Source organism: Lepidochelys olivacea, assembly GCF_965140295.1.
Source record: "Lepidochelys olivacea isolate rLepOli2 genome assembly, chromosome: 6".
Lineage (NCBI taxonomy): Eukaryota > Metazoa > Chordata > Testudines > Cheloniidae > Lepidochelys > Lepidochelys olivacea.
Genome location: NC_140416.1, coordinates 104,542,132 through 104,567,100, shown reverse-complemented (window position 1 = coordinate 104,567,100; position 24,969 = coordinate 104,542,132). Strand labels below are relative to the sequence as shown.

Genomic DNA, 24,969 nt, shown 5'->3' with positions numbered 1-24,969 from the left:
AGATGGCCAATGGCATATTGGGCTGTATTAGTAGGAGCATTGCCAGCAGATCTAGGAAAGTGATTATTCCCCTCTATTGGGCACTGGTGAGGCCACACCTGGAGTATTGTGTCCAGTTTTGGTCCCCCCACTGCACAAATTGGAGAGAGTCCAACGGAGGTCAATGAAAATGATTCGGGGGCTGGGGCACATAACTTACCAGGAAAGGCTGAGGGAACTTGGGTTATTTAGTCTGCAGAAGAGAAGAGTGAGGGGAGATTTGATAGCATCCTTCAACTACCTGAAGGTGGGTTCCAAAGAGGATGGAGCTCAGCTGTTCTCAGTGGTGGCAGATGATAGAATAAGAAGCAATGGTCTCAAGTTGCAGTGCGGGAGGTCTAGATTGGATATTAGGAAACACTATTTCACTAGGAGGGTGGTGAAGCACCTAGGTGGGTTACCTATGGAGGTGGTGGAATCTCCATCCTTAGAGGTTTTTAAGGCCTGGCTTGACAAAACCCTGGCTGTGATTGATGATTTAGTTGGTGTTGGTCCTGCTTTGAGCAGGGGATTGGACTAGATGACCTCCTGAGGTATCTTCTAACCCTAATCTTCTATGATTCTATGAAGCTACCATTCAATCTAAATTAGCTTATCAAAGAGAAGGTTAAGAGGTATCTTGCTCACAATCTAAAAGTACCTAAATGGGAAAGAGTTTTCTAACAGTAGACAGCTCTTTAATCTAGCAGAACAGGCGTTATGAGATCCAATTGCTGGAGGCTGAAGCTAGACAAATTCAGATGAGGAATACGGTGTAAATTTTAAACAATGAGGGCAACTAACTCCTGGAACAACTTACCCAATAAAGTGGTGGATTCTCCATCACCTGCAGTCTTTGGGTATGTCTGAACAGCATCTGAGAGTGAGCCACCAGCCCGTGGGGCAACGCACTTGTGCTAGCAGGACTTGGGCTAGCATGCTAAAAATAGCAGTGTAGAGCATGTTTTGACATTGTGGCTCAGGCTGTAGCTCAGGCTCTGAAGTCCCCACTTTTCCCAGGCTTCAGAGCCTGAGCGACAACATCTAGACAGCTATTTTTAGAAGACTAGTGCAAGCCCTGCTGACACAAGTCTGGGGACCCGGGCTAGGAGCCTTGCTCCTGGATGCTGTGCAGATCCTCAAAGGTATTTAGGCAACTAATTCCCATTGGTTTCCAATGGGCAGTGGGACTGCAGTGAGCTGCCTGAATACTTTGAGGAGCTGGGCCTAAGTCAAGACTGGGTATTTTCCCAAAAGATATGCTAGAATTCAAACAGAAGTTATGGTCTTGATGCAGAAATTATTGGGTGAGGTTCTTTGGCTTTGTTATGTAGGTTGTCAAAACATAACTATCCCTTCTGGCCTGGAAATCTAGAAATGTATTATGTTTGAGGGCAATGGGCCAATCTCAGAAAACTGAAAGGTTCGAATTGAATCAGCTCTAGGAACATGCAGTCTGAATGCTCAGTGTTCCAGAGAGCTAAAAAATTAGTCTCCTCAAGGCACCTAAATGTTTCCCAATATTAATTGGGGAAAAATCAAGATCCTATGCATGTGGGAACATACCTGTGCCAATGTGGGGTTAAATCTTAGTAGCATCCCTCAGAGTCAGAGGAGAGCATTCCAGTCCATTACTGAGTGGACATAAATACTGCCATGGATGAAACATGTACTCCATGCTGTGCAGTGTCAGCTATCACAGCTAGTGAAGAGAGGAAGGGATAGACTGTGCCATATCTAATCCCTATACCTACCTTCCATAACCCTGACCAGTATCTTGTGATCAGGAAATAAAATGTTAGCCTTCTGCCAGAACTCCTGTGTGTCACCCCTTCATTATATCCAGCCCTCCAGGGAAGCTGGCACTAGCTTGGAGCAGTCCTTGCAGTCAGGAACTGCTGTTGTGCCTGGCTCCTGCAGAAGAGGCATTTTGTGCCCTCCCTTCCTCATTGTGCACCTGCATATTGCCAGGCATGACTCAGCCCGCAATGGGATGGTGGCTGTTCTTTGTCAGCCAAAGCCCTAAGCTTGGCTGCCTGCTGTGACAATGGCTGGTGGCTCATTTTTACAGTGTTATTATTGCTAAATGACAAGCTGAAGCATGTCAAGCAAGCAAACCGTGGTAGTGGCAACTGTGAGTACTCAAAAATCGTGAGTTTGGCTGCCCAAAATCATGGATTGCATTAAAAATCACAATATTTTTTAAAATAATAAAAGTTGGATTCTTTTTCTTTGCCTTCTGGTTGTTGAGCCTTAAGGATGCACTTGGGTCACTTTTTCAAGCTTTTCTCTGCTAGAAACTTAACTTTATTTTAATTAAAACTGAGATTAACATGAAATCACATGAATCCGGGAGCTGGGGCTTTCAGAAAACTACCAAATATCACAAGACTTTCAATATAATCCTGAGAGTTGGCAACTCTGAAACAGTGGCTAGCCCACGGGCATGTCTTACAGTCTCACTGAAAGTGCTGATGTGTGCTTTTGAGAGCTAGGGGCTACCATATGGGAGTGGTGCATTTGTGCCTGGTCTGTGTAAAGCTAGTGCGCAGCAGATGCTTTTGTAAGGGTTGCTACTGCTGTCTTTGAACTTTTATTCCCCTAGGTCCAGAGTTATTATTGTTTCAGTCCAGAGAGACACAATTTTTTCACCTTTAAAAAAGTCAGTACGTCAGTCACCACAGTGGCAAACAGCAGGGACATACTCTACCTAGGGTTAGCGTTCTGGAGTCTCTCGGTGGGTTGGAGCTGCTACTATTGTTATACATTCTGTTGCTGCTGCTGGCCTTGAATTTCGTTATTTGAGGTCTAGAGGGATTCCACCTCTTGGTGCACTGTGCTGGAGTTCCTCCTATGTGGCTTTCCGTAATGGGTAAACAGAAGAATAGAGAAGTTACATCATCCCACAGCCAGCAAGTGGCTGAATCCAGCTATAAAACCTGGTGACCACGAAAGCGACAGTATGAGCCAAGCAACAGATGCTGCCATAGCATCATTATTGACTACGAGCCTGTCAACCCCACTGGGGGATTTCTCGCTGGCTGGGCAAGGTTTAGGCATGTCACCATATGTCGAGCTGGTGTAATGATATTGGTGGTGGCATTGGCTGGAGAACTGAGAGAGCTGCTGGAGAAGTGGAAGAAGGGTGGGAATGGGCTAGTAGCAGCTGCGGAATAGTTACGTGCTCCAGTGAGCTCTGAAAGTGTGCATGGAGCTCTGTCTAGCTATCAGTGGTGGAGTGACTGATACTTCCAAGCCCTACCATAAGCATGTCCTTGAGAAGGTCTGAGACATTTCCTTCCAGGCTGCCAGATAAATGAAAGGCATGGCAGCAGCTGCACTTTCCCAGAGTAGGTGGAGCTCGAGGGGATAATATACCTCTGGTGTGGATCATCCATCAGCTGCCTAAAACCTGTGTCCTCATTCTCCACCTGTTACAAAAAAGGCTGCAGACTCAGTGCCGTCACCTGTGTGACGCCATGGGAGAAGAAAGAGCTCTCCTTGGTCTTGACCTGAAAGGACGGCGTCAAGGGGGATTATTAGGCAGGGACTGGCAGGCTCTAATGCTGCTCCTACTGCTCCTGCTGCTACAGTACTGTGCCTCATCAGAGGGGATGCAGAGGCGTAGCAGGAGAGCAGCAGGAGAGTAGGATGCCACATGGTGAGGGGGAGGAAAAGAAAGAGGTGGAAGAGGAGGCAGACGGGAGATACAGTTTAATGTGTCACGCCAGGCCTCCACTGCTGATTTCGTCTCTCACGCACGTTCATTATGCACTTAATTGGTGGGAGTGGGGTGGAGGAATGTTGTTAGCGTTATTGTGTTGTTATGTTGTGAATTCATATATAGGGTAAGCATTGGCAGCATGCTCAGCACTGTACCTAAAGGAAAACATGGTCCTTTCCCTTAGGAGTTGACATTAAAGGCCATGATTCTGCCAACACGAGTGATTTTATGCCCACGGGATCCCACAGTATGACTACCCATGTACGTAAAGTTACTCATGATTTTGTCTTCACCTCAGAAGGGTTCGTTTTTATGTCATGGCAGCTCACTCAAGCTAATGGAGACAAAGGGCACTGTAGATTTTACTTCAGTGTAGCTAGCTGAGATAAACCCCAGGTGGGGGGTATAGCATTGAGCTCATCTGTAGCTACACTGAGGTAAAAACCATGGTGCCTGTCTTCACTGGGATTTTACATCAAGATGCACTTTTTTGTACTCATTTAAAAATTGTATTTGGGGAAAATGTGGGTCCAATCTTAGGGTGATTTATACTCAAAAAACTGTTTGGTTTCCTGCCATTTTGGAGATGGATTTTGAATTCTGGGGGAGCTGGGACTGGGGTCAGTTTTAAAAAAAAAATCTGATTGTTTTTAAAAAAAGATTTGAAAACCTAACTCTGGCACTTGCTGCAATGGCCATCACCTCTAGCAGGGGTTTCTTGGTCTTGGTAGCTGCAACAGCATCACACAAAATCTACCTACCATTCAAAAGCAGCCCTTAAACTCAGAACCAAAAGTGCGTTTTGGTTGCATGCTTTTAAAGGCTGCTTTTGATGAATGGATCTGAATTTTTCAGCTCCCCACCATTCATTACATGCTGCTGTTGACCCCTACCTACCTTTAACTTTAGAACTTAGTTTTCATTTCTATTTCTTTAGTATGGGGGCTGGTGATGGGAATTTTATTTTTAAAACCAACTGCTGTGTGCTATTGCACTGTGGCTGACCCCCTGCCTACCTTATGTTTCCTGCCATAAGTGTTTCCAGATCCAAATAAGCCTCCATATCTACTGAAGAGTAAGTGAACTTGAACCCATATATCCTGAAAATCGGAGACTTAGGAGACTGGGGTTCAAATCCCTGCTCCATAACAAAAATCCTGTATGACCTAGCACATGTTATTTAGTCTCGTTGAGCTTCATTTCCTCAGCTGTGGAACGGGGATAATAGCCCTTCCCTACTTCACTGGGGTGTTGTGAGGATGAATCGTTAAAAGATGGTAAGGTGATCAGATACCATGCTAATGGGGGCCATGTAAGTGCCTAAGATATTTGAATATTGACGTATTCACCCATCTTCAACACGCCAGTCCAAATGCATGCACATATCCAAACTTTCTGCAGTTGTCTGACTCTCCACCTCACACATCACATTCTTCTTGCCAATACTTTTAGGACTTATCTGCACTGCTAAAAAGGTGCATTTTTACTATGGGGGTAACTAACACACATGAGCTATCCTGAGATAAAAACTCAGTGAAGTCAGGCACTTTAATTTTACTATGAGATAAGCAGCCCTCTATCCCCTCCAGGGGTTGACTGTAGTGAATTTACCTTGGGGTAAAACTATAGTGCCTGGTCTTCACTGTGTTTTTCCTCAGGATGGCTGACATGTGTTAGTTACACTGAGGTAAAAAATACACATTTTTCTTTTAGCAGTGAAGACAAGGCCTCAGATACTTCTTCTTTATACTGCTCTTTTCCTTCACACAACTACTACCCCACTGCACCCCAAACCTGTTTCCTTCCTCTTTCCCCTGTCTGTGGTTGGTTTCCTGTCTAACTCCACTGGCTTGGACTTAAAAGTCCACATTGTCAGTGCCCCCCCTTTTCATTCCCTCTGTCTCTCTCCCAACTAAGTCTGATCTGACCCTCTGATTCCTCTAGTTTCCTGATATTCCATCAGGGCCATTGGAAGGTCCTCTCAAAAAGTTTCAGAAGTCCAGGAGGCTGGCTGCAGCACTGCATGCTTCAGGGCATTCTCAGACCAAAGGATTTCAAAGGGCAAGTCTACACTACATCAGAACAGCTGCACTGATGCAGCTGTGTCGCTGTAAGCACATCTGATGAAGATGCGCTATGCCGACAGGAGAGTTCTCTCCCCTTGGCATAATTACTTCACCTCCTCAAGAGGCAGAAGGTATGTTGGCAGGAGAGTGTCTCTTACTGACATATCGCTGGTGTGGACAGCCCTTAGGTCACTGTAACTTCAGTCGCTCAGGGAGTTGTCTTTTTCACATCCCTGAGTGATGTAAGTTACATCAACATAAGCGGTAGTGCCCTGACCTGCAGCAATGGCAATGGAAGCAGAAATAAAGACAGCAATTGGCCAAGCAGAGCCTTCCAGACCAGATGAGACCTCACAACTGGCACCAGCAAAAACAGAATAAGCTGAAGGAAGAACAGACCTTGGGTGCAGGGCATGTGTGTAGCTTGGGAGAACGTACCTGAATCAGCTTGTATCATTGAGTATGTTCCCATTCACTTGCATCATGGCAGGGTTCAGGTTTAAGCCAGCTCTTATTGCTTGTCAACCAGTTTGCCCATTCACAGATCCTGACTGTATTGTTTGTAATAGGAGCTATAATGATAGTGGAGATAAACATTAATTGCATAAAGTTGGGCAATTAAACAGCAATTCAACTGCCATTGTTTAAAAGGAAGGCTCATCATGATGCCACTGAGAAATAGGATTATTGATTAGAGCAGTGGTTCTCAACTAGAGGTACATGTACCCCCTGAGGGTATTCAGAAATCTTCCAAGGGGTACCTCAACTCATCTAGATATTTGCCTAGTTTTACAACAGGCTACATAAACAAACTAAAATGTCATACACATAATGACTTATTTATACTACTGTATATATTATACAATGAAATGAGAGTACAATATTTATATTCCAATTGAGTTATTTTATAATTATATGGTAAAAATGTGACAGCAAGCAATTTTTCAATATTAATGTGCTGTGACACTCTTGTATTTTTATATCTGATTTTGTAACCAAGTAGTTTTAAATGAGGTGAAACTTGGGGGTATGCAAGAGAAATCAGACTTCTGAAAGGGGCACAGTAGTCTGGAAAGGTTGTGAGCCACTGGATTAGAGCACAGGACTTCGCCTAAATAGACCTAGCCTAAATAATCACAATTCTGCCACAGACTAGCTATGTGGCCTTGCCCAGGTTACTTACTCTCTTTATGCCTCATTTGTCTCACCTGTAAAGCAAGTATTTCAATCCATAACCACACTTGTAAAACACTTGGAGAGAAGAGTGATATATAAGTACACAATAATATTACTGACTTATTACTGTTATTTCCAGTGGAATTACTATGTACTTGCCAAAAAGTAACACATATGGTTTCATGTTAACTATGTAATAATTGCCTTGTGTCATGACTGTAGGTAGGACACCGACCCCTCTCTTCAATAATGTCTCTCTTGTCTTTAATTAAAGGAGAATCCTTTGTGTTGGAACATATTCAGTGAGTACACCTGTTTGCAGCCTTCCAAGTAATTTACCATTCAACACACTAATGAAAATCAATGGCCTCAAACAACCTATTTATTTTGTCCTGTACATGCCTGCACCTCTCTCTTTTAAGTTCCAGTTTCTATTTTTACAAATTAAAGTGTTGAATTTAATATGTTCAGAAATATTTGCTCCAACCATCTCTCCTTTTGAACTAGGGACATGTACCCATCTTTCTGTATGCCCTTCCCTGGAACAGTAACCCTGGGGGATACAATAGAGCATAGAGATGATACAATTTAATAAAGTCACAATAAAACATCCAAGGCCTTTCATACTTTTTCACTTTCTTTAACTCAATTTATTTTTCATTTCATGGACAGAGATTTAGTCCTGGTATTAGTTTATGATTTTGCTGAGAGAATTACTCAACACATACAAAAGGAAATATTATTTTTATTATTTATTTTGGGCCATGTATACCATAGGAAAAAAAACAGAGTTGAAATCACTTCAGTACCGCTGTGTTTTTCATTACAGAGTTATTACATATAGAAATTACTCCAAATTATCTGAAATGAATGGAAATTATGAGGTTTAAATTCCCCAGGTTACTGCAAGCACAGCACTGGAAATTTATTTTGTCATCTTGCTGAACATAATTGCTACAACAAAATTTCTTCCATTTTACTACTGCAGCATAACTTATTTATACTAGTGTTGTTGTAATTTTACATCAATACGATGCATGGGAAGGAGTACACAGGTGGTAATTGAAAACAATAATTTGTAGTGTGGTCCAGGTGGAACAGTTGGCTCAAAAAAGACTCCAGTTACTGTTCTGTAAAAGCTTTGCATCACTGTGTCCTTTTACCATGGTATTATCAAACCTCTGGTCCATCAGGCACTGAGGTTGCCTAATTATCCTAAATTACATTTCAAAGTGTCAGCTGAGGTGAGGGGAACAGGAGATCTATTATTATGGCATTGACCTACAGACCACAAGCAGGAGGCAAAAACAATGTGTTTGGAGACATTGTAAAATTGGAACCGGAAAAGCCATAGACCTGATCCAGAAATCAGTAGGGACTCTGGTAAGTCAATGGAGTTACCCTGGTGGAAAACTGCAGTAAAGGGAGATCAGAATCCAGCCCCACATGAAAAAAAGGGTGACAAGGAATCCCAGACACTGCTCCTTGGTTTCCTAAAATACTACTACTTCCTATTAGCATGAAACATGCCCGCTTTTTGGTTGTAAAAGAAAGTACCATTATTTGATCAGTTTCAATTAAGAAACACAAACTTTATATTGAAGTGTTAAACCCATTGATGTTTCATACATCGCTCCACTCCTTAGGAACAAGAATGTGCAGTTTGGGTGCAATATACAATCACTCCCAGGCCAGACATCCTCACTTTTAAGTTCCCTAATTGTTGATAGGAATAATGAAGCTGCAGATGTTTATACTGAATCTAGAGGCTGATGAATTTGCCAGTTTGAGTTCAGTTGTCCAAGTTAAAAAAAAAAGATAAAAGAATTACCATAAATCTGCCCTATTTAAAGACCACAAAGCAGGGAGATTTTAGAGAATACAAGAGAAAGACAAATGAGATGTCTTTCTTTTGTAATGTCCACAGTCCTATTTTCATGATCCTTGAGAGACAGGCTGAAATGTTTTCTGTCATAAGTTTAAGTGGAAGATTTTATTGCCAAGTCGATATCCTAGAGGCCTTTGTTGTTTCAAACAATCCCAAGGAGTTTAAATCCCCGTGAAATCATGGTTGGGGGAAGCTGATTGAAACTAACATTAGAAAGCAGAGGACGACAGGAGCATCGCTCTGTTTCCCAAATTTCAAGGAATGCATCCGATGAAGTGAGCTGTCGCTCAGGAAAGCTCATGCTCAAATAAATTGGTTAGTCTCTAGGGTGCCACAAGTCCTCCTGTTCTTTTTGTGGATACGGACTAACACGGCTGCTACTCTGAAACCTGCCAGTGCCGGGTTGAGGAGGGATTCCCTCCCGCCCCCTGCAAACGGAGTCCCGAGTGCGCCTCCCAACCGAGATAATGTGCGATATAGTTACATCACGGGACAACTTTTTTAAACGGGCTCTCGCCGGGAAGACACCAGCCCGTCTCTAATCGCGTCCCAGCTTTTCGCACAGTTGTGCCCAAGTGCAGCAGCGGGACCTCACAGCGTATCTGTCCTCGATCTATTCCCTGGAGCCATGGCACTTAATGCGCAGCGCTTTGCAGAGACACAAGCAGCAATCCCTGCCTTGCATTCATGAGCAAGAGCGAGCACGCCAGCTCTGCTGATACCCCCCCCCCCCCACACACACACAACGGAGAACTTTACCGGCCCCCCTTGTTCTTTGGGTTTCAGTTAGATTCGGAAACCCGGGCGTTCATTTCATGGCATGAAGGAACCCAAGTGGCATCTTCTCGTGCTTCACGCACTGAGTCCCTTTCATTGTGTGTGTGTGTGGGGGGGGGGGGGAGAGAAAGTGCCCCCCCCACACACACTCCCTGTAGTTCATCCCATAATACACGTTGTATTGCTTTTGCCTGGAAAGTGGTACAGAAAAAAAACACACACACAAACAAAAACCCTAAGTAGGAGAGACAGAAAAGGAGCTGCCTTTCTGGTTAGCAAAAGAGGCACTCGGTCACACCTATCCTACCCCCTTTCAAGTCAGTGGAAGTTTTGCCACTGCCCTCACGGGGGCGGGGGGGGCGGCAGCATCGACCATTCAGTGCTTGGGTCCAAGATCCAAGCAGGCTGCCGTTGTGTCTGCAGGGACATGCCTCCCACAGACGCGGAGGGCCCCATTCTGCAACCCTCACTTAAAGCAACGCTCCCGTCTGCTCCAGACTGAGATGGGTGGGTTTTTCTTCGTTGGTTTGTTTGGGGTTGCGTGGCTTTCCCCCCTCCCCCTCCCCGCCCCTTGATGCGGGAGGGGGGCAGGATCGGGCCCCCACATTTCAGCTGTCACTCAGTGACTGTTCGGAAGGAGGCTGGGGGCACAGAGCTCAGCTGGAAAGGCCAAGGGGCAGAGCACTGGGGATGACAATGTTGCCGGAATGTTACTTCCCAAATCTGGTCCCGAAGAGGTCAGCAAGTGACGGAGACAAAAAGTGGGACACCGCCAAGTCTAAAGAAAGAGCGAACTTTGCATCCCTTGTGGCTCTCTGGCAAGAGGTCTGAGGAGTGGTAGCAGATAATGCCTCATCCTCCTCAGCGTTCATTTGACTGACAGTCTGAAATACACCAGGGTTCCCACCTAAGGCTCATCCTACCTCACTCACGACAAAGGAAGTAAGGTGATTTAACGATGCTCTCCCTCTCTCATATTAATGGCTAACAACGCCACAAATGAAAGAGACCCACCAAACTGCTCCCCTGATTGATGTTTTGCAGCCCCGTTTACTGCTGCAAAGTGAGATGCTACAAATATATATATATACACATGTCGAGTTATTATATCACCCACAAATTTGGTGCTACAATTAGCTAATTTTCAGAATGGTGTAAAACCATTGCAGACAAACATACAAGGAAGCCCCAAAGACCTCTTATCTTTCTTTTTTTTTTTGTAATGGATCTGAAATGAGACCTCATAGAAATACTTGTACAATATGTGAAGGCAGAGCTGTCACCACGGGAGCTTTATTAATATGTATGTAAATATGATCTAATTAGATCCTGTGTTTCTATATGTCCTCTCAAGGCAGAGCGGCTAACTAAGCCGATCGGATCAATGCCCTGTATTTATACTCCTTTTCACAAACACCACCACTTTCAAAGCAACGAGTAGACTTGTTTAAGCTAAGGTTGATTCCCCCCCCCCCTCTGCCCAGATCTGTATAGAAAACCATTTACTCCTAACTTAGCACGAGCTTTTCAAGTGAATAAACCTAAAGTCACACCAGACAGAATCTGCTGCAGAAATTGTTATTCTGCTGAAAAGTTGTTTGGCCAAAAGGGAGAGCGTGGAAACGGATTTAAAATGCGTCCAAGTGACAGATTCATCTCATCCTCTTGCAAGAATATTGGGAGTTCCTCTTTTTACACTGAAGTTACAGTTATTTATACCCACGCCAAATTTCAGCAGAAGACATCACATGCTTTAAAAAAAAAAGGTGGGGGGGGGGGAAGAAACTCAGAAGCTAAACCACGTATGCATGCCCAAAGCTCTTCAATCGCCATGCCTTGTTGCATATAGAATAAAATCGAATATTTAAAACTGCATTGGTTTGTTTTCCCTTAAAGAAGATATTACTGAGTGAGAGCGATTTGTTATGATCCATGTTATAATAGGAGCAGAATGATCAGCACGTTGGGGCAGGATTTTTGTTTGGCTCTGTTTCTAGTTTAAAATAAAGAAACTAACATCTTTAAAGCCTGTACAAAGACAGCGCTTCTTTTTTCAATTATTGTTCTGGTTCCTTTTTGTTAGCTGCCTTTCCTAGCTTTAATGTTTGCGTGCGTGTTTTTGTTATGCGTTAAACCAGTGCGATGGGGGGAGAGAGCGAAGAGAAAAGGAACTTGGACAAAGCAGTAAAATAATCAGTGGGACAGAAATCCTCTGACCATAGCGCTATTGTGGCTGGCCGCCTGGGGGAAGGGAGTTGGGGGGGGGCAGTTCAGCTAGCCCCCAGAGAGAAGCAAGCCCCTCTTGTTTGTCTGCTGTCACCGACTGTGACTTGGATATCGACAGAGAGGGAAAACAAAACAGTGGGCCAGCTGCAGATGGAGGCGGGGTCGAGGGATAGGTCAAGGTTAGAAAGAGACTGCTATTGATCTGGCTTTGAACGCGAGACAGGGAGAGCAAAGAGACTAAAGGGGGAGCTGTGAGACAAGACATTAACAGCTTTCAGTGCTAATGATCACAAGTGCCAGACGGGAGAAAAGAGGAGACTGAAAAATCACTTTGGAATTTTTTCCTCTATTGCGATATATTTTAGAAGGAGGTGGAAAAGAAGGCAGGCTTTAAAAAAATAGTTCAGATAAGCTGTGTGTAAGACAAGGCCAGCTCTTACACTAGTCCTGATCTCACTTCAAAGGAAGAAAGACCGCGTCCACCCCAGGCTGAACCATTAGACGCAATAAGGGAACGCAGCATGGTCAATCATTTATGTGTCCTTATCTTTGATTTGAATGCCCACTGTAAGACAGTGGTGAATCAACAAATGATGCCCAGGAACTTCCTGATAAGGCTTGCTTTAGGTACGTGCAGCTTCCTACAACGATCTGAAAGCGGCCAAAGTAAGGCGAGATGGACTTTGCACCCACCCCACTCCCCTGGCTGCCAGTAACGCCATTCGCGCTGCACCTTTACACCAGGAGCAGCCAGTGGGTTTGCAAATGCTTCCCCCAGAATCGCGAGACACGTTTTGTATGAGAGTCACACACTCAAAGCCTGTTTGCCACGCCAAGCAAAGTGCAAGGATATGTGTGTGTGTGTGTGTGTGGGGGGACATGGAGGGACTGAGAAAGAAAGAAAGAAAGAAAGAAAGAAAGAAAGAAAGAAAGAAAGAAAGAAAGAAAGAAAGAAAGACTCTTCTTGGAATTAATGAAAGCGAACCCTTATAGGAAATGGCCGTAGAAATATGACTCAAGTATCTAGAAATGCATGAAGTGCAGTGTGTGTGTGTGTGTGTGTGTGTAAGAGAGAGAGAGAGAGAGAGAGAGAGAGAGAGAGAGAGAGAGAGCCGGTAGAAATATTTTAAACTTTATTTGTTGCTTTTTTTGTCTTTTCTTGGGACTTTCAGCTGCATTCCTGGAAAGGCTACAACCGACGCCTGTGGCATCCATCATGCTGACACCAGGTGGGGCTGGTGCTTTTCAAGCTTTAGGCAGAACGGGGGTGGAGCTGCAGGAAGAATGGTTCAGCAAAAGATCCCCTGAAAGGCACAGGAGGGGACACTGCTGCTCCCCCAGCCCAGGTTCCGCGGAAGGCATTTTCCCTCCCCTCTCTCCAGTTGCAGGCTACCTGGGACCTTTCTCCAACTCAGGCCCTTGCTGTGCTCCCCATTTCTCACCCGATTGTTTGCACAACTTTTTGCCAGGGCTCCGTGTGTGTTGGGGTGTGTGTGTGTGTATGTAAAGCAGCCAGAGGATCTCTGAATTCCCGCCCAGCCGCTGCGAGTTGTGTTACAATCACAATGTTAATTTTCTTTGTAGGACCCTGTAAAGCAAAACAAACAAACGCCAGAAAGAATCTAGGCAACTCGTGCTAGGGGGTGAACTGTCTTTTCCAGAGTTGCTATTAACGGAGAACGATGGCCGAGCCAGGGAGAAGAGGACAAGGCAAGGTTGGCCCTGTGTCCGCCCACAAAACCCATCCCCAGGCCTGGTGGTGGGATTTCCTTGGCTTTCCCCATGTGACATCCCCAGGTCAGAACTAGGGTCTATGGAGAGAGTGGGGCTGACGAAGGAGAAATCATAGATCTGAGAGGGTCTCTCTCTCTGTAGGGGGAGGCAGATTTCCCGACAGTTCCTGGAGGAGGCGAGTGTAGCTGGTTAGCCAAATTCTGCTCCAAGCAGATTAAGGGCACGGAGATGAATTTTGGTCCCCTAAGGCTCCCCTGCGACTTCACACACAACAATATTCATTCAGCGTAGAAAGCGAATGACACGAATGCGGAATGTCCTGCCCAGCGTGCTCAGAGGGAAGGCTGATGATTTTTCTTGGCTTTCACTGTACTCCCCCTATTTGGCTTCAAAGTGCGCCCCCCACACGTCCCTCGCTCTGTCCAGACCTAGTGCTGAAAAGCACTTCGCAACGAACAGTTTGCTTTTCTGGGGTGGGGGAAAACAGGGGAAATACGGGGGCGGGGAAGAGGGGAAGAAGGAGAGGGCGGGGAAAGAAAAGTTGGTTTCCAAGAATCTTAAAGTTAGAAGCGCACTCAGCCGGGCATTTACCTGCCTGTGAAATCAAATGAAAAGTACATGCAGTGTCTTGTCCCGCAGTGATCTAAATGCCTCTGGATTCTCCCTGTCTTGGGCGAGTGCCAATAACTCACACAAAGCTCTTCCCTGTCAGGAATTTTCACACCAACAACCACCATCGCCACAAACAAAGGCCGGAGAGGTGTGAGTGCGTGAGAGAGGCAAAATGAGTCTCTCGCTGTGTTTCCCTGTAGTTCCCCGGTCGCCTCACTCGTAGATCAGGGAGACCAAATCTCTCCCCAGCCCACACAGATATTTGTGTTAGTGACAAACTGTTTGAAATACAGTGGGGATGTGCCTGCAGCTGGGTACCTGCGGTGCCGTCTGAAGGAAAGAGGAGCCCGCCCCAGCCCTTTACGCCAGTGATCCTAGAAATGGACCACAACGAAGCAAGACCCAGCCTCGAGCCCGGACCATGGAGATCCTATGCCATCATTAATAACAGAGCGGGACGATCACTCCGCCAGGACCCCCGCCTCAGCCCCGCTGCCTGCGTCGCCCTGGGCTGGCCGCTCCGCTCCTGACCTCTCTTCGCCCGGGCGGCGGTGCCACGCCGCCTGCCATAACCCCCTGGCCGATTGAAGTCCACTCCAGGCACTTTGCCCCAGGGAGATCCCCAAGTCACTCCCACAGTGAGTCCCCAGCCGCGGCGCACCACCCGCTAGACCCTCAGCTCCCCAGCCCCCCGGGCGCTGGTCTCAGCACAGACAGGTCACTTAGAACAGGCTAGGGGGGAGTTCAGTTTGAATGATTATTGTTTATCACGATGGTGATTATTGATCATTATTATTTCGCCGGCACTCGGCGTGCCGGGGAAGGAGGCAAGGCACAAAGCCCGGAGCTGCTCCCAATCCGTGCATGTGCTTTAGTTTGTGTGTGTGTGTGTTTCTTGTTCTCTTGCAGGGTACAATGTTAAAAAGCCACCGCTAGTCGCCCCCAGTGCTCCTACTCTCTGGGTCTTTTTGTCTCTAGTGCAGATTAAACGTCACGTCCGCACTTGAACTTGAATTTTATCCCATTGTACAGAGGCAGCCCCAGCCATAGAGAGACAGAGCGCTCCCAGAGAACCAGGACTCCGCCATCTTCACATTGCAATATATAATAGTAATAGCCAGCACCAACCCAGCTGCACTGGGGGCTTTCTTCCTTCCAGTCCCAGTGCCAGGCGAGGGGGAGCAGTGCAAAGTGGTGCAGAGGCATTGGCAATCCAAAAGCACTTGGGCAAAGCAGAGCCACTTGAACTGGGAAAGAGGAGACACAGTTTTGGCTACCCCTTTAAAAAAACCCAGCAAGGGTCAATCTCTGAAAAAAATATTTTTGGGGGCATTTTTGTGTGTGTGGGCAATCCCCCTTCTGTACTTAAAAAAAAAATCCTGATTTTTTACCCTCCTGGTGGAAGAAGTGCACTTGCCAATTTGCCAAGCACTCTGGAGAGAGAGAGAGAGAGAGAGAGAGAGAGAGAGAGAGAGAGAGAGAGAAAGTGTCACTGTTGGTGCAAATCCTCCTAAGTTCAAGAAGAGATTTGGAAGTCCAAGTGGCAGAAGCAGTGGAGAAAAGACAGTGAGAGAGAGAGAGAGAGAGAGGAAAAAGAAAGAGTTTTTCCTGATGATGATCTTTTTTTAATTCAGGGGGATATCCCACCCAGTGCACCAGAACAACAAAAAAAAAGAGGGCTTTTCTTGTCTCCATTTTATTTTTTAAAAAGAAGAAGAAATCAATAAAGAAGAAGACGAAAGAGTGAACGAAAAAAAGAGGAGGAAGATCCACTCCCCCACACATCCCCCCCAACCCAGTACAGCTCTCCGGGCGATGCCAGTGTAAATGCCAGGGCAATGTCCCGTCGCAAGCAGGGAAACCCGCAGCACTTGTCACAAAGAGAGATTATCACACGTAAGTTTGAACTTGAAACAAGAACGATCAGAAATCAAGGCTCAAAAGGGGGGAAAAGTCCAGGAAAAGCCAAGTCTAGTAAGTCACTTTAGAGCCAGAAAGAGAAGGGGGGGGGGGAGAGGAGAGGAGAAGGGAATTAAAGGGGGGAGGGTGTGTGTGGATGGGAGGAGGGGGGAACTCGAGAAAACCAAAGTTTGCCGTGAATTTGCAGGCTGTGGCGGTGCGGGAGGGAGGTGGCAGGCGGCGTGGGGCAGAGAAGGGGCCGGGGAAGGAGCTGGCGGTGGGGTCTCGGTGTTTTGGTTTGCAAAGCGCGCGTGCTGGCTGCAGCGGGAAGAGCCGGGGAAAGTTGGCGAGCACACGCGGCGGTGTGACAGCCGGCCGGGGGAAATGCGGGCAAGGGGAGCCGGAGGGGGGAGGGGGGGAAAGGCGGGCAGTGAAGGAGAGCGGCGGGAGGACGGAGTGGGGGGGGGGGGACGACCCCACGGAGCTTGCCGCCGGGGAGCCCCTCTTGGCCGGCGCGCCCCGGGAGGCGAAGCCGGGACCGTCCCCGGCACGATGCGGGAAGATCGCCGGCTGGGGGGCTGGCGACCGGGGCAGCCCTTGGGATGGGGGCTGGGGGAGGCGAAGGCGGAGGGGAGAGCAGCGGCCGCCCGAAACGCTTGTCAGGCTCCAGGTAGCTGGGAAGGAGGCTGTCCTCCCCATGCCCCGTACGGAAGGAGCTGCCCAGGTGCCAAGGCACGGGAGGGGGCTCCTGCCCCTCCGCGAGGAAACCGGCCACCGACCCAGGCATGGCAACCAGCGGGCCGGCGAGAGCCAGGACCCAATTTGCAAGGGGGGGAGGGTGGGGAGAAGTACCCCACGAGGATTCAGCTGCAGCAAATAACAATAATAATAATAATAATTAATAGTCACAATCACAATGAAGCAGGAGCTTTAGGTCCACGCTGGGAACCCCCCCCCCGCCCCCGCCACACAAAAGCCCGGGCAGGCGTGAGAGCTGCACTTTGCAAAAGCTCCCATTGTAAAAGAAAGAGAAGATAATAAGGTGTAACAATCTCTACGAAGATCCGGGGGACAGCGCAGTTTGTGTGTAGCTGTGTGTGCGCGCGTGCTACAGAAGCGGCTGCAATTGCACCTTCTCTGGGCACGTTCTCTTCCCCTCCCACCCCCGTTTTTAGCGTTTATTTCCCTAATTCTCCATGCACAGTTTTAGTGCAGTAAAAATCAAACCTCTTCTAGGTGCAGTGAAGATTGCAGGCAGGCTTTTCCCTTGCATGGCTCTCCGAAATCCCACCGTCTGAGGTGGGGGAAAAAATGTAGCCAAATAACAAGCAAACAGCAACAACAAAATAAGTCCCGAACTTGCTTTTAAAGGAGTGTTGCGCATGGAGCAAGCCAAGGGCTGAGTCTCTAACGCTGCAAATCCGAATATTTATGTTATATTTTAAAAAATTTAAATAAATAAATAAATAAATAAATAAATATATACGAGAGTCTCCCCTCCCCTGAAAACCAAGAATAGAAGCCATCTGCCAGGAGCATTTGGTGGTTGCGATCTCTCCTTTGTTACAGCTGATACATTTTTGTTTGTAAGAATTTATTGGAACTTTTTTTATTAGATATTTTGGGTGGCGTTTGCCTTCTGAAATTTCAATTTCTTATTTTTTTTAGCTCATCTGGTTACTTCTTTTTTTTAACCCCCATTTCCCCCCTCCCCCCCCGCAACCAGCACCTGGTGCAACAAAATGAGGATGCATCTGATATTTGACTCTTTTTCGGGGCCGGGTGTTTTTAATTCATTGTTATTTTTCATTGTTATTTTGCAACCAGATTTGCATGCCCATAAAAAAGGTGACTCTCCTCCCCCCCTTTTGTTATTTGCATTTAAAAACACCCAAACATCTGGTTTGGAAATTGCATTTTCTTTTTTTGTGGGGGGAGGGTGATTGTTGATTTTTAAAACCATCTGCATCACCTATTGCAATTTGTACTACTTATTTTCTGTCTCATTTGCAAGGAGATATTTGGTTTTGAAAGGGGCCGTGGACTGTGTGGATAATCTGGTTTGTTGCGTACGTTTGAATTTGCTTAAAAGGGCGAAACATATTTTTGGGGGGGAGGGAGGGGAGCCAGGTAGGTTCGCTCTTCAATTTCATCTTGTTTTCATATCGCCTTATTTGAAAGGATATAATGAGACAGGGAATCATTAATAGGGGTTCCAAGAAGCAGCGGGCACAATGGGTTTGGAGGGGAGCCTGCGAGGAATGGAAGGCAAAGCTGCATGCAGTTTCCCTCCCTCCCCTCTTGTATTTATCTATCTCTCCATCCTGAGGAAGCTGGCGGAGAAATCAGGATGCATATTGAATAGTGGCAGAAAAAAATAAAGGTATCAACTGGGGGGGCGGAGGGAAGCAGGAAATGCGGGCATTTTAGCACACATACACTGAGCCTAAGCTGCAGACTTTCAGAAGGGTGCTTTGCCAGACAGGAGTAGTCCTACCAGTTTTCAGGAAGCTTTAATTCATTATTAAAGAGCCAGTGTCTGTCCTGTGAAAAGGAGAGTTTGGAGAGTAGCTGGGGGGAGGGGGAAAGCCTAAGCTAATAACCAAAACAACAACCCGGAATGAATTTGATATTGTTGACTGAGATGCATATTTTTGATGTTTAGCTCTGCCTTTTTGGCATACGTCAGGAGAAATGGTTTGCAGGGTGGATGGGAGTCCTGTGACAGGCCAAAAAAAAAAACCAAACAAAAAACCAAAAACGGAATTTCTTCCATTGAGGCAGCTTTTCTGACACTGTTCCACTGGTATTTATTGGGTTTCACGTTGGTGTTCAAAGAAACATTTAGATAGTGAATGCAGATAAGCAGGCTGCAATATATATAAAATATTTGTTTATTCCAAAATTGGAACAATTATTATTATTGATAATCTTCAAAATTGAGTGGCCTATTTGCCATTCTCTAGGTTCCTCAGACAGTGTTGCAATAGATATACTTGCAATGCAAATAAGAGAAAAATTTAAAACAAAAGTCTGGACCTTTATCCAGTGATGGAGACAAAAAACTTGTACCCAAGCTAGTTAAATTTATAGACAAAGTGAAAAAAAGGTATTATACAGAAGAGATGATGATATGCTGTAGAACTGCTCCAGATCAAGAATGATTATTTTGGTTTAACTGCTTATTTTTCAGTTTAGCAATTTTTAAACTAGAGAAATGTGTTTTAAAACCTGAACTATATTTTGGAGTTGAAGGAAATGTGAAAGAGACTCTATGTGAAAAGCCTGCTTCTACCAGTTTTGCAGAATAAGGCAAAATAAGCAAAATTAATAAAACAGTAGAAAATATGGAGGAGAAAAGCACAGTAAAAGGGTAAAATTCCAGATAGAGAACTAGAGTTCCCCAATGAGATTTCTTCCATAACTGGTCAACAGGTTCCCTAAGAATATTAATAATTTACCCTATCAATTCGTATGTTGTCAAAGTAATTTAAGCAAAAGAAAAAACTAATAAAATTTCTAGTACATAAAAGTTTTGCAAAATGCTTCTAAGTGCAAAGAACTCCACTTAAGATGCATGTAGATTTGCTGCAATTAATGTGCTTTTTGCTGTCAAAGAAAACAATTTCACCTAGTGTCACACATTGAGAATGTAAGATATTACTAAAGAATTAGCTAGGAAATGATTTTTGGAGATGGCTGCATTTTTCTTAATACCCGCATAGCTGTGCATACAAAAGCATAATGTGTTTTTTAAAGACATGTTACATGACAGCTTTAAATAAGACAATACAAAAGATATGTTCTTTATCAGTCTCTGGGATGCGTTTTATTTAAATTTATTCATAATTTACTCATGAGATAAAAACAGTTCATTTTCATAGCCTTCCTGGCTTTAAAAAATACCATATTTTAAAAAGCCAAGATGTTGTGGCTGTGTATTATGAATCTGTATTGCTTCCTAGTTTTCGCTTGATTTGCTTAGTGATTTAAATAGCTGTACGATAGATTAGAAAGTGTTTCATGTTGTTTCGTTGGTAGACAAATACAGAGAATATTTTGTCAAGCTTATTTAAACATTTAGCAAACAAGTCTAAGATTTTCCTACATGGCTGTGTTAATAATAATGGTTTGTTGAATCCTTGTCTAGGGCAAAATGTATCTTGCTATGTTGAACAAAAGGATGTCTTGTGACATATCTGACAATAATTATGATTTAGATGAGTGTGTGCTAGGTAAAATAGTGCAAATTATAGATATCAATGACTGACTTCCATTGACACCTATTCTGTTGTTTTTATCAGAACTGTTTGCTTTTAGCGTAATCTTTTTGTTTAAAAATGCTTTGCAAAAGGCATTTATTTCCCTTTCACATTTCCTATCTAGATTGCTTTGCGCTGTGGATTGTTTGTTGTTACAAAATACTTTCCAAAATAAACTTTGCTGGCTTTTAGTTGAATTGCAAGTCTCAGTTGTGCCCTCTGGGTTTAAGTGACATGTGTTGACAACTAGGGGGAGCTCATAGCCTGTATCATAGTAGATTATGGTTTGAATCATCCAGTACTCTAGTACTGGTGGGTGGGATACAATAGCTTGGGAAATAATAGCTGTATCTGAGGCAGTTTATGTTGCTGCAAAATATTTTAAGTGTAAAGTTGAAGTATTGATTTTTATGCAAAGATCTATATGGTATTCGATGAGTGGGATTGCAAGTTAGATAAATCTATTTTTAAACAAATCATGACTGATTAACGGATTCCTGCAGTTAGAAGTCTTTAATTAAAACAAGTTTTTAACAGTGCTTTTTATCATCAACATATAATCTTTAAATTCTCAGTTTGTTTTTGTCAGATAGTGACCAGGCTGATGATAGCCATAGGTATGGATTCATTGTAAAAAGACCTGTGCATCTATTTATCTGCTTCCAGCGTATGTATAAGCATACAGCGAATATTAGATAGAGAAGAAGACTGTGTACATTAAAAATGCACATGCACGTTCATACAATTGTATGTGCTTACATGTCATAAAGCTTGAAATCCCACTTGATTGTATCAAATTTTGGGGATAGCTTGTATTGCTTTTGATCCTTGAGTCCTTTTAACATACAGGCTGCAGTTCCTGTAAATAAAAATACGTCTTTCCCTAAAGAAATAAACACAAGTCATATACAACGTTTAAAACTTTCCGGGGAATGAGCGATAGGCTAATATACAGGGCTTCTACCATTCACTGTTTTAGTTTGCCTGTGCATTGTTGATAGACTTCAGTGGGAAACTTTCTTGCCCAAACATATAATTTAATGGCATACGCATAGAAAGCTTTGATCATTGGATGTTAGGATATAAAGTTTACCTCACCAAGTCCGAGAAATTCATCAAGTTATAGTTTTGTTAACATAGCAATGACTTATTCTTATTTTCGGGCACAATATGTGGGTGGAGGTTATCCCGTGACAGGAAAGAGTGTTTTATTCTAACCTGAAAGAGAAATAAATTAGGTCAGACAAAAGATCAGGGCTGTCATCAACTGTAGAAAAAGCCTTCACTCTTGAGTACAGAGGGCCAGCAATTTATCTGATGATTTCTCTACTTCATTTAATGTTTGAATTGAGCTAGTTGGATGACAGCAGCCAGCTCATTTGACAGACCTGGAAGATGAAGAGCACAGTGGCTCAAACACTGATGATGCTACCATTCTCCAGCTCTGGGAAAACCTTTTCTGCAGAAACCTCAAACTTTGCTGTTTGTGGCTTTGCTTCAATTCCACGACTGTAAATTTTTACTAAGAGACATAATACATCCCCCCTCCCCCCCCTTCCCCCACATACATAATAGTTGGGTAGAAACCCTCTGAGATTGAAAGACGTTTTAAAAAGTCTCGCTGAAGAGACTTACTACAACCAAAATGGCTCTCGACTTCCGCTGAGCAGTTTCTCCTTTTGGTGGTTGTTCTGCAACGCAGCAGTCCTCTTTGGTTCTCCGGGCCCAACACATTGAGTTAGAATTGTCTGTAGCATTTGGTCTTTCAAGGTTAAGAGTCGGGTAGCCTCAGAGAAGGCTAGAGGAAAAGTAAGCTGCCTTTTGGGGCTGAATCATGCTGCACAGTAAAGTTACGGGTGCCATAAAAGCGCCTTGCGAAGTGTGTGCCGCTGTTCTATGCGGATAGATTTATATATATCTTTGTTATGAGGGGGGAAAAAGACATCAATAACTGTGTGAAGCATTGATAAATGTATGATTCATTCAGCTGCTGCTACCACATTACCTTCCTCTTTCATGTTTATTTACTTTCATAAAATGTGTCTATGCAGGCTGCACACTGCGCACTGTTCCTTTGCACCCTCAAAGGCAGTTGTGTATTCAGAGTAAGTTACAGCTTCTAAACATCAGTTAAATTTGCTCGCTGCTTTCCTCCCCAAAAAGCTGTTGCCTAGCCTATACCGTATCCCCTTGATAGAGCTCTAAGCAGCAGCAGCTTTCCCCAAGGAATATATAAAAAATGCCTAAAGCAGGCTATTCGAAAACAAATTAAAGCAGAGGGACGCACTTCACGCATCGCAGGCACGCGCCAATGGAGGGGGTTAGAAGAATACCATCATTTTACGGGCAAAAGTGACACCAGATCGGGGATTTGATTAATGGTATGGCATTCACAGGGACTGAGTTCTGTATTTTTGACATATGCAAGTCTTTTGTGTAGTTGCCTCAATGGAAGAAATTCAATTTTTTTTAGTCTGAAGCAGCTGATAATTTGTGTGTGTGCTGTTATGTGCCCAGGGTACTTTCCAGAGACTCAGTACTAGACAGCACATTATAAAAAGGGAATCCAAAGTTAAGGGGGAGAATAAAAAATCACTAGTTTACCTAACTTTTTTATGACCCCTTCCACTAAGCCACTGGCATAAGCCATAAATTCATTGAATGTTGTAATGAATATGCTTCAATGAAAGTCAAAAAAATGGCTCGAGAAAGTTGTATACGAGTAACAGTGATTTATGCCTCATTCAGAACACAACCCCTTTGGAGACTGAAATTTTAAAAGACAATATAGCTGTTTGTTTAAATCCACACGGGAAACAAAATACCTAATTTCGACCATGCTTTTTAAATATTTTGTTAAGTGTCTGTAATTCAGGGATTCTTTTCCAATACAGTTAAAAGATTGTACCTCAGTACAGTTTTTTTTTCTTTTCTTTTGTGTATCCAGTTTCTTTTTTGTATGTGTGTTTAGTTTTAAATAAAACAAATCTATTCACTTGGGAACAAAGAATGCTTTTACATCACATCATCACAATCCCTGTTTTATCTGTAAAGATTTACAGCTTTTGTGGTCTGTAAAAGAACCGATGCATTTTAGGCTCTCAGTAGCAGTGAATATTTTTTTTTCAAGAGCATCTAGTTTATTTAGGAAAGCATACATCACCCCTTTCTGTAACATTATGTGTGTGTAGCTTCTGATTAAATTACATCTGAGAAATGCCCAAGATTCAAGTACGCATTTGGATATGCCTGGCTTTTGTTTTGTTTGGTATTTTCATTGTTATTACTATTTCATTTCCATTTGCATTTTTCTTATAATGCAATCCTTATTACATTTTCTGCCGTGGCAGAGAGGTTTGTTCTGTCTCAGGTGTGGACTGAGGGTTAAGCTGCGCTCTGAGAGGTTCAGGATACTTCTGAAATAGGTGTTTGATGTACTGTGTTGCAGAAGAGCCCTGAAACTCACAGCTGTGTGTTCTGTTTGCTAATGCATTAGATCTAAATGGGTTATTCCCTTCTCCCCTCCCCGCATACTAGTCCCTGTGCTGTCTAGTGATCAAAAATCATTAACATCTGAAGGCTGTGCAGTGGGCTATGTGAAGCAGGGATCTCTGTCCAGTACCTAGTGGACAGGTGTTCATATCATAGCAAAAAACGCCCCTCTCTACCACAGTTGGAACTAATTGGCATGCTTGTGTGACTGTCTTAGCAGACTGAATGGGCCAAAGAGACTAAACTGTCCTCTACACCCAGAGATTGTCCCTTCAGGTCAAGGTTGAGGAATATTGGCTGGGCAGCTTGGGGAAGCTCATACAGCTGCTGCCTTTGCTGTTCTGTGGATAAGTGGAGAATTTGAATCTCTTGGGCTGTCATCATGGACTTTTCACAGGCATGAGGTTCACTTAAAAGTAATACAAAAATATGAGTCTCTCTGTCAGTAGAGCTTTATTCCCCGTTGCTGTTGTTTTTCTCTTTACTAATCCATCCTCAGCTTTCTTTTTATGAAGAATTGATCTTTAATCGTGTGGATCAGAAAAATTAAATATTGATGGCAGCTAAAACCAGCCAGTGCTGCTGAGGGTGATGTTAGTGCAATTTAGACATCATACAATATCTAAACACTGCAATTCACAGCTGCGAAGATGAAAATAATCTGTATGCAGGTTATTGCTAGACTTTGGATGGTGAGGAGATGAAGACTTTGCTTTCCAAAGTATTAGTTGTAAGCAGGTAAAATCATGACACTGGGTGCTTCCGATAACCTAGCCAGTGTGTGTTGTCTGCTCTATTTCTATAAGTGCAATGATATTACAATAAGAGTGACATGCAGGTGTTGTCAGTGGGACATCATTCTAAAGTCTAGTTTGTGGGTAACACCTTAAGGCAGTGGTTTTCAACCTTTTTTCATTTGCGGACCTCTAAAAAATTTTGAATGGAGGTGCAGATCCCTTTGGAAATCTTAGGCATAGTCTGTGGACCCCCAGGGGTCCGTGGTCCACAGGTGGTAAACCACTGTTTTATGGTTATGACTACCTTTCTCGGATCTGTTTGACATAGTTTGCGGACCCCAGGTTGAAATCCACTTCT

At 44.2% G+C, this 24,969-nt stretch overlaps 1 protein-coding gene across 7 annotated transcripts in view; it reads left to right on the top strand.

Moving 5' to 3' along the window:
* Positions 1 to 15,284: 15,284 nt before the first annotated feature.
* The window catches only part of BCL11B (BCL11 transcription factor B), a 101,823-nt gene continuing 92,138 nt past the window's right edge, over positions 15,285 to 24,969 (top strand). For 5 of the 7 annotated variants that reach the window (XM_084631495.1, XM_084631494.1, XM_084631490.1 and 2 more), the window contains exon 1: positions 15,285 to 16,117. In XM_084631495.1, the coding sequence (XP_084487621.1) occupies positions 16,060 to 16,117 (58 nt within the window). In that variant the 5' untranslated portion in view covers positions 15,285 to 16,059. Of the gene's footprint in view, positions 16,118 to 17,652; positions 17,707 to 24,969 lie in introns of those variants that run through there. The other 2 variants (XM_084631491.1, XM_084631492.1) reach the window with 2 other exon arrangements.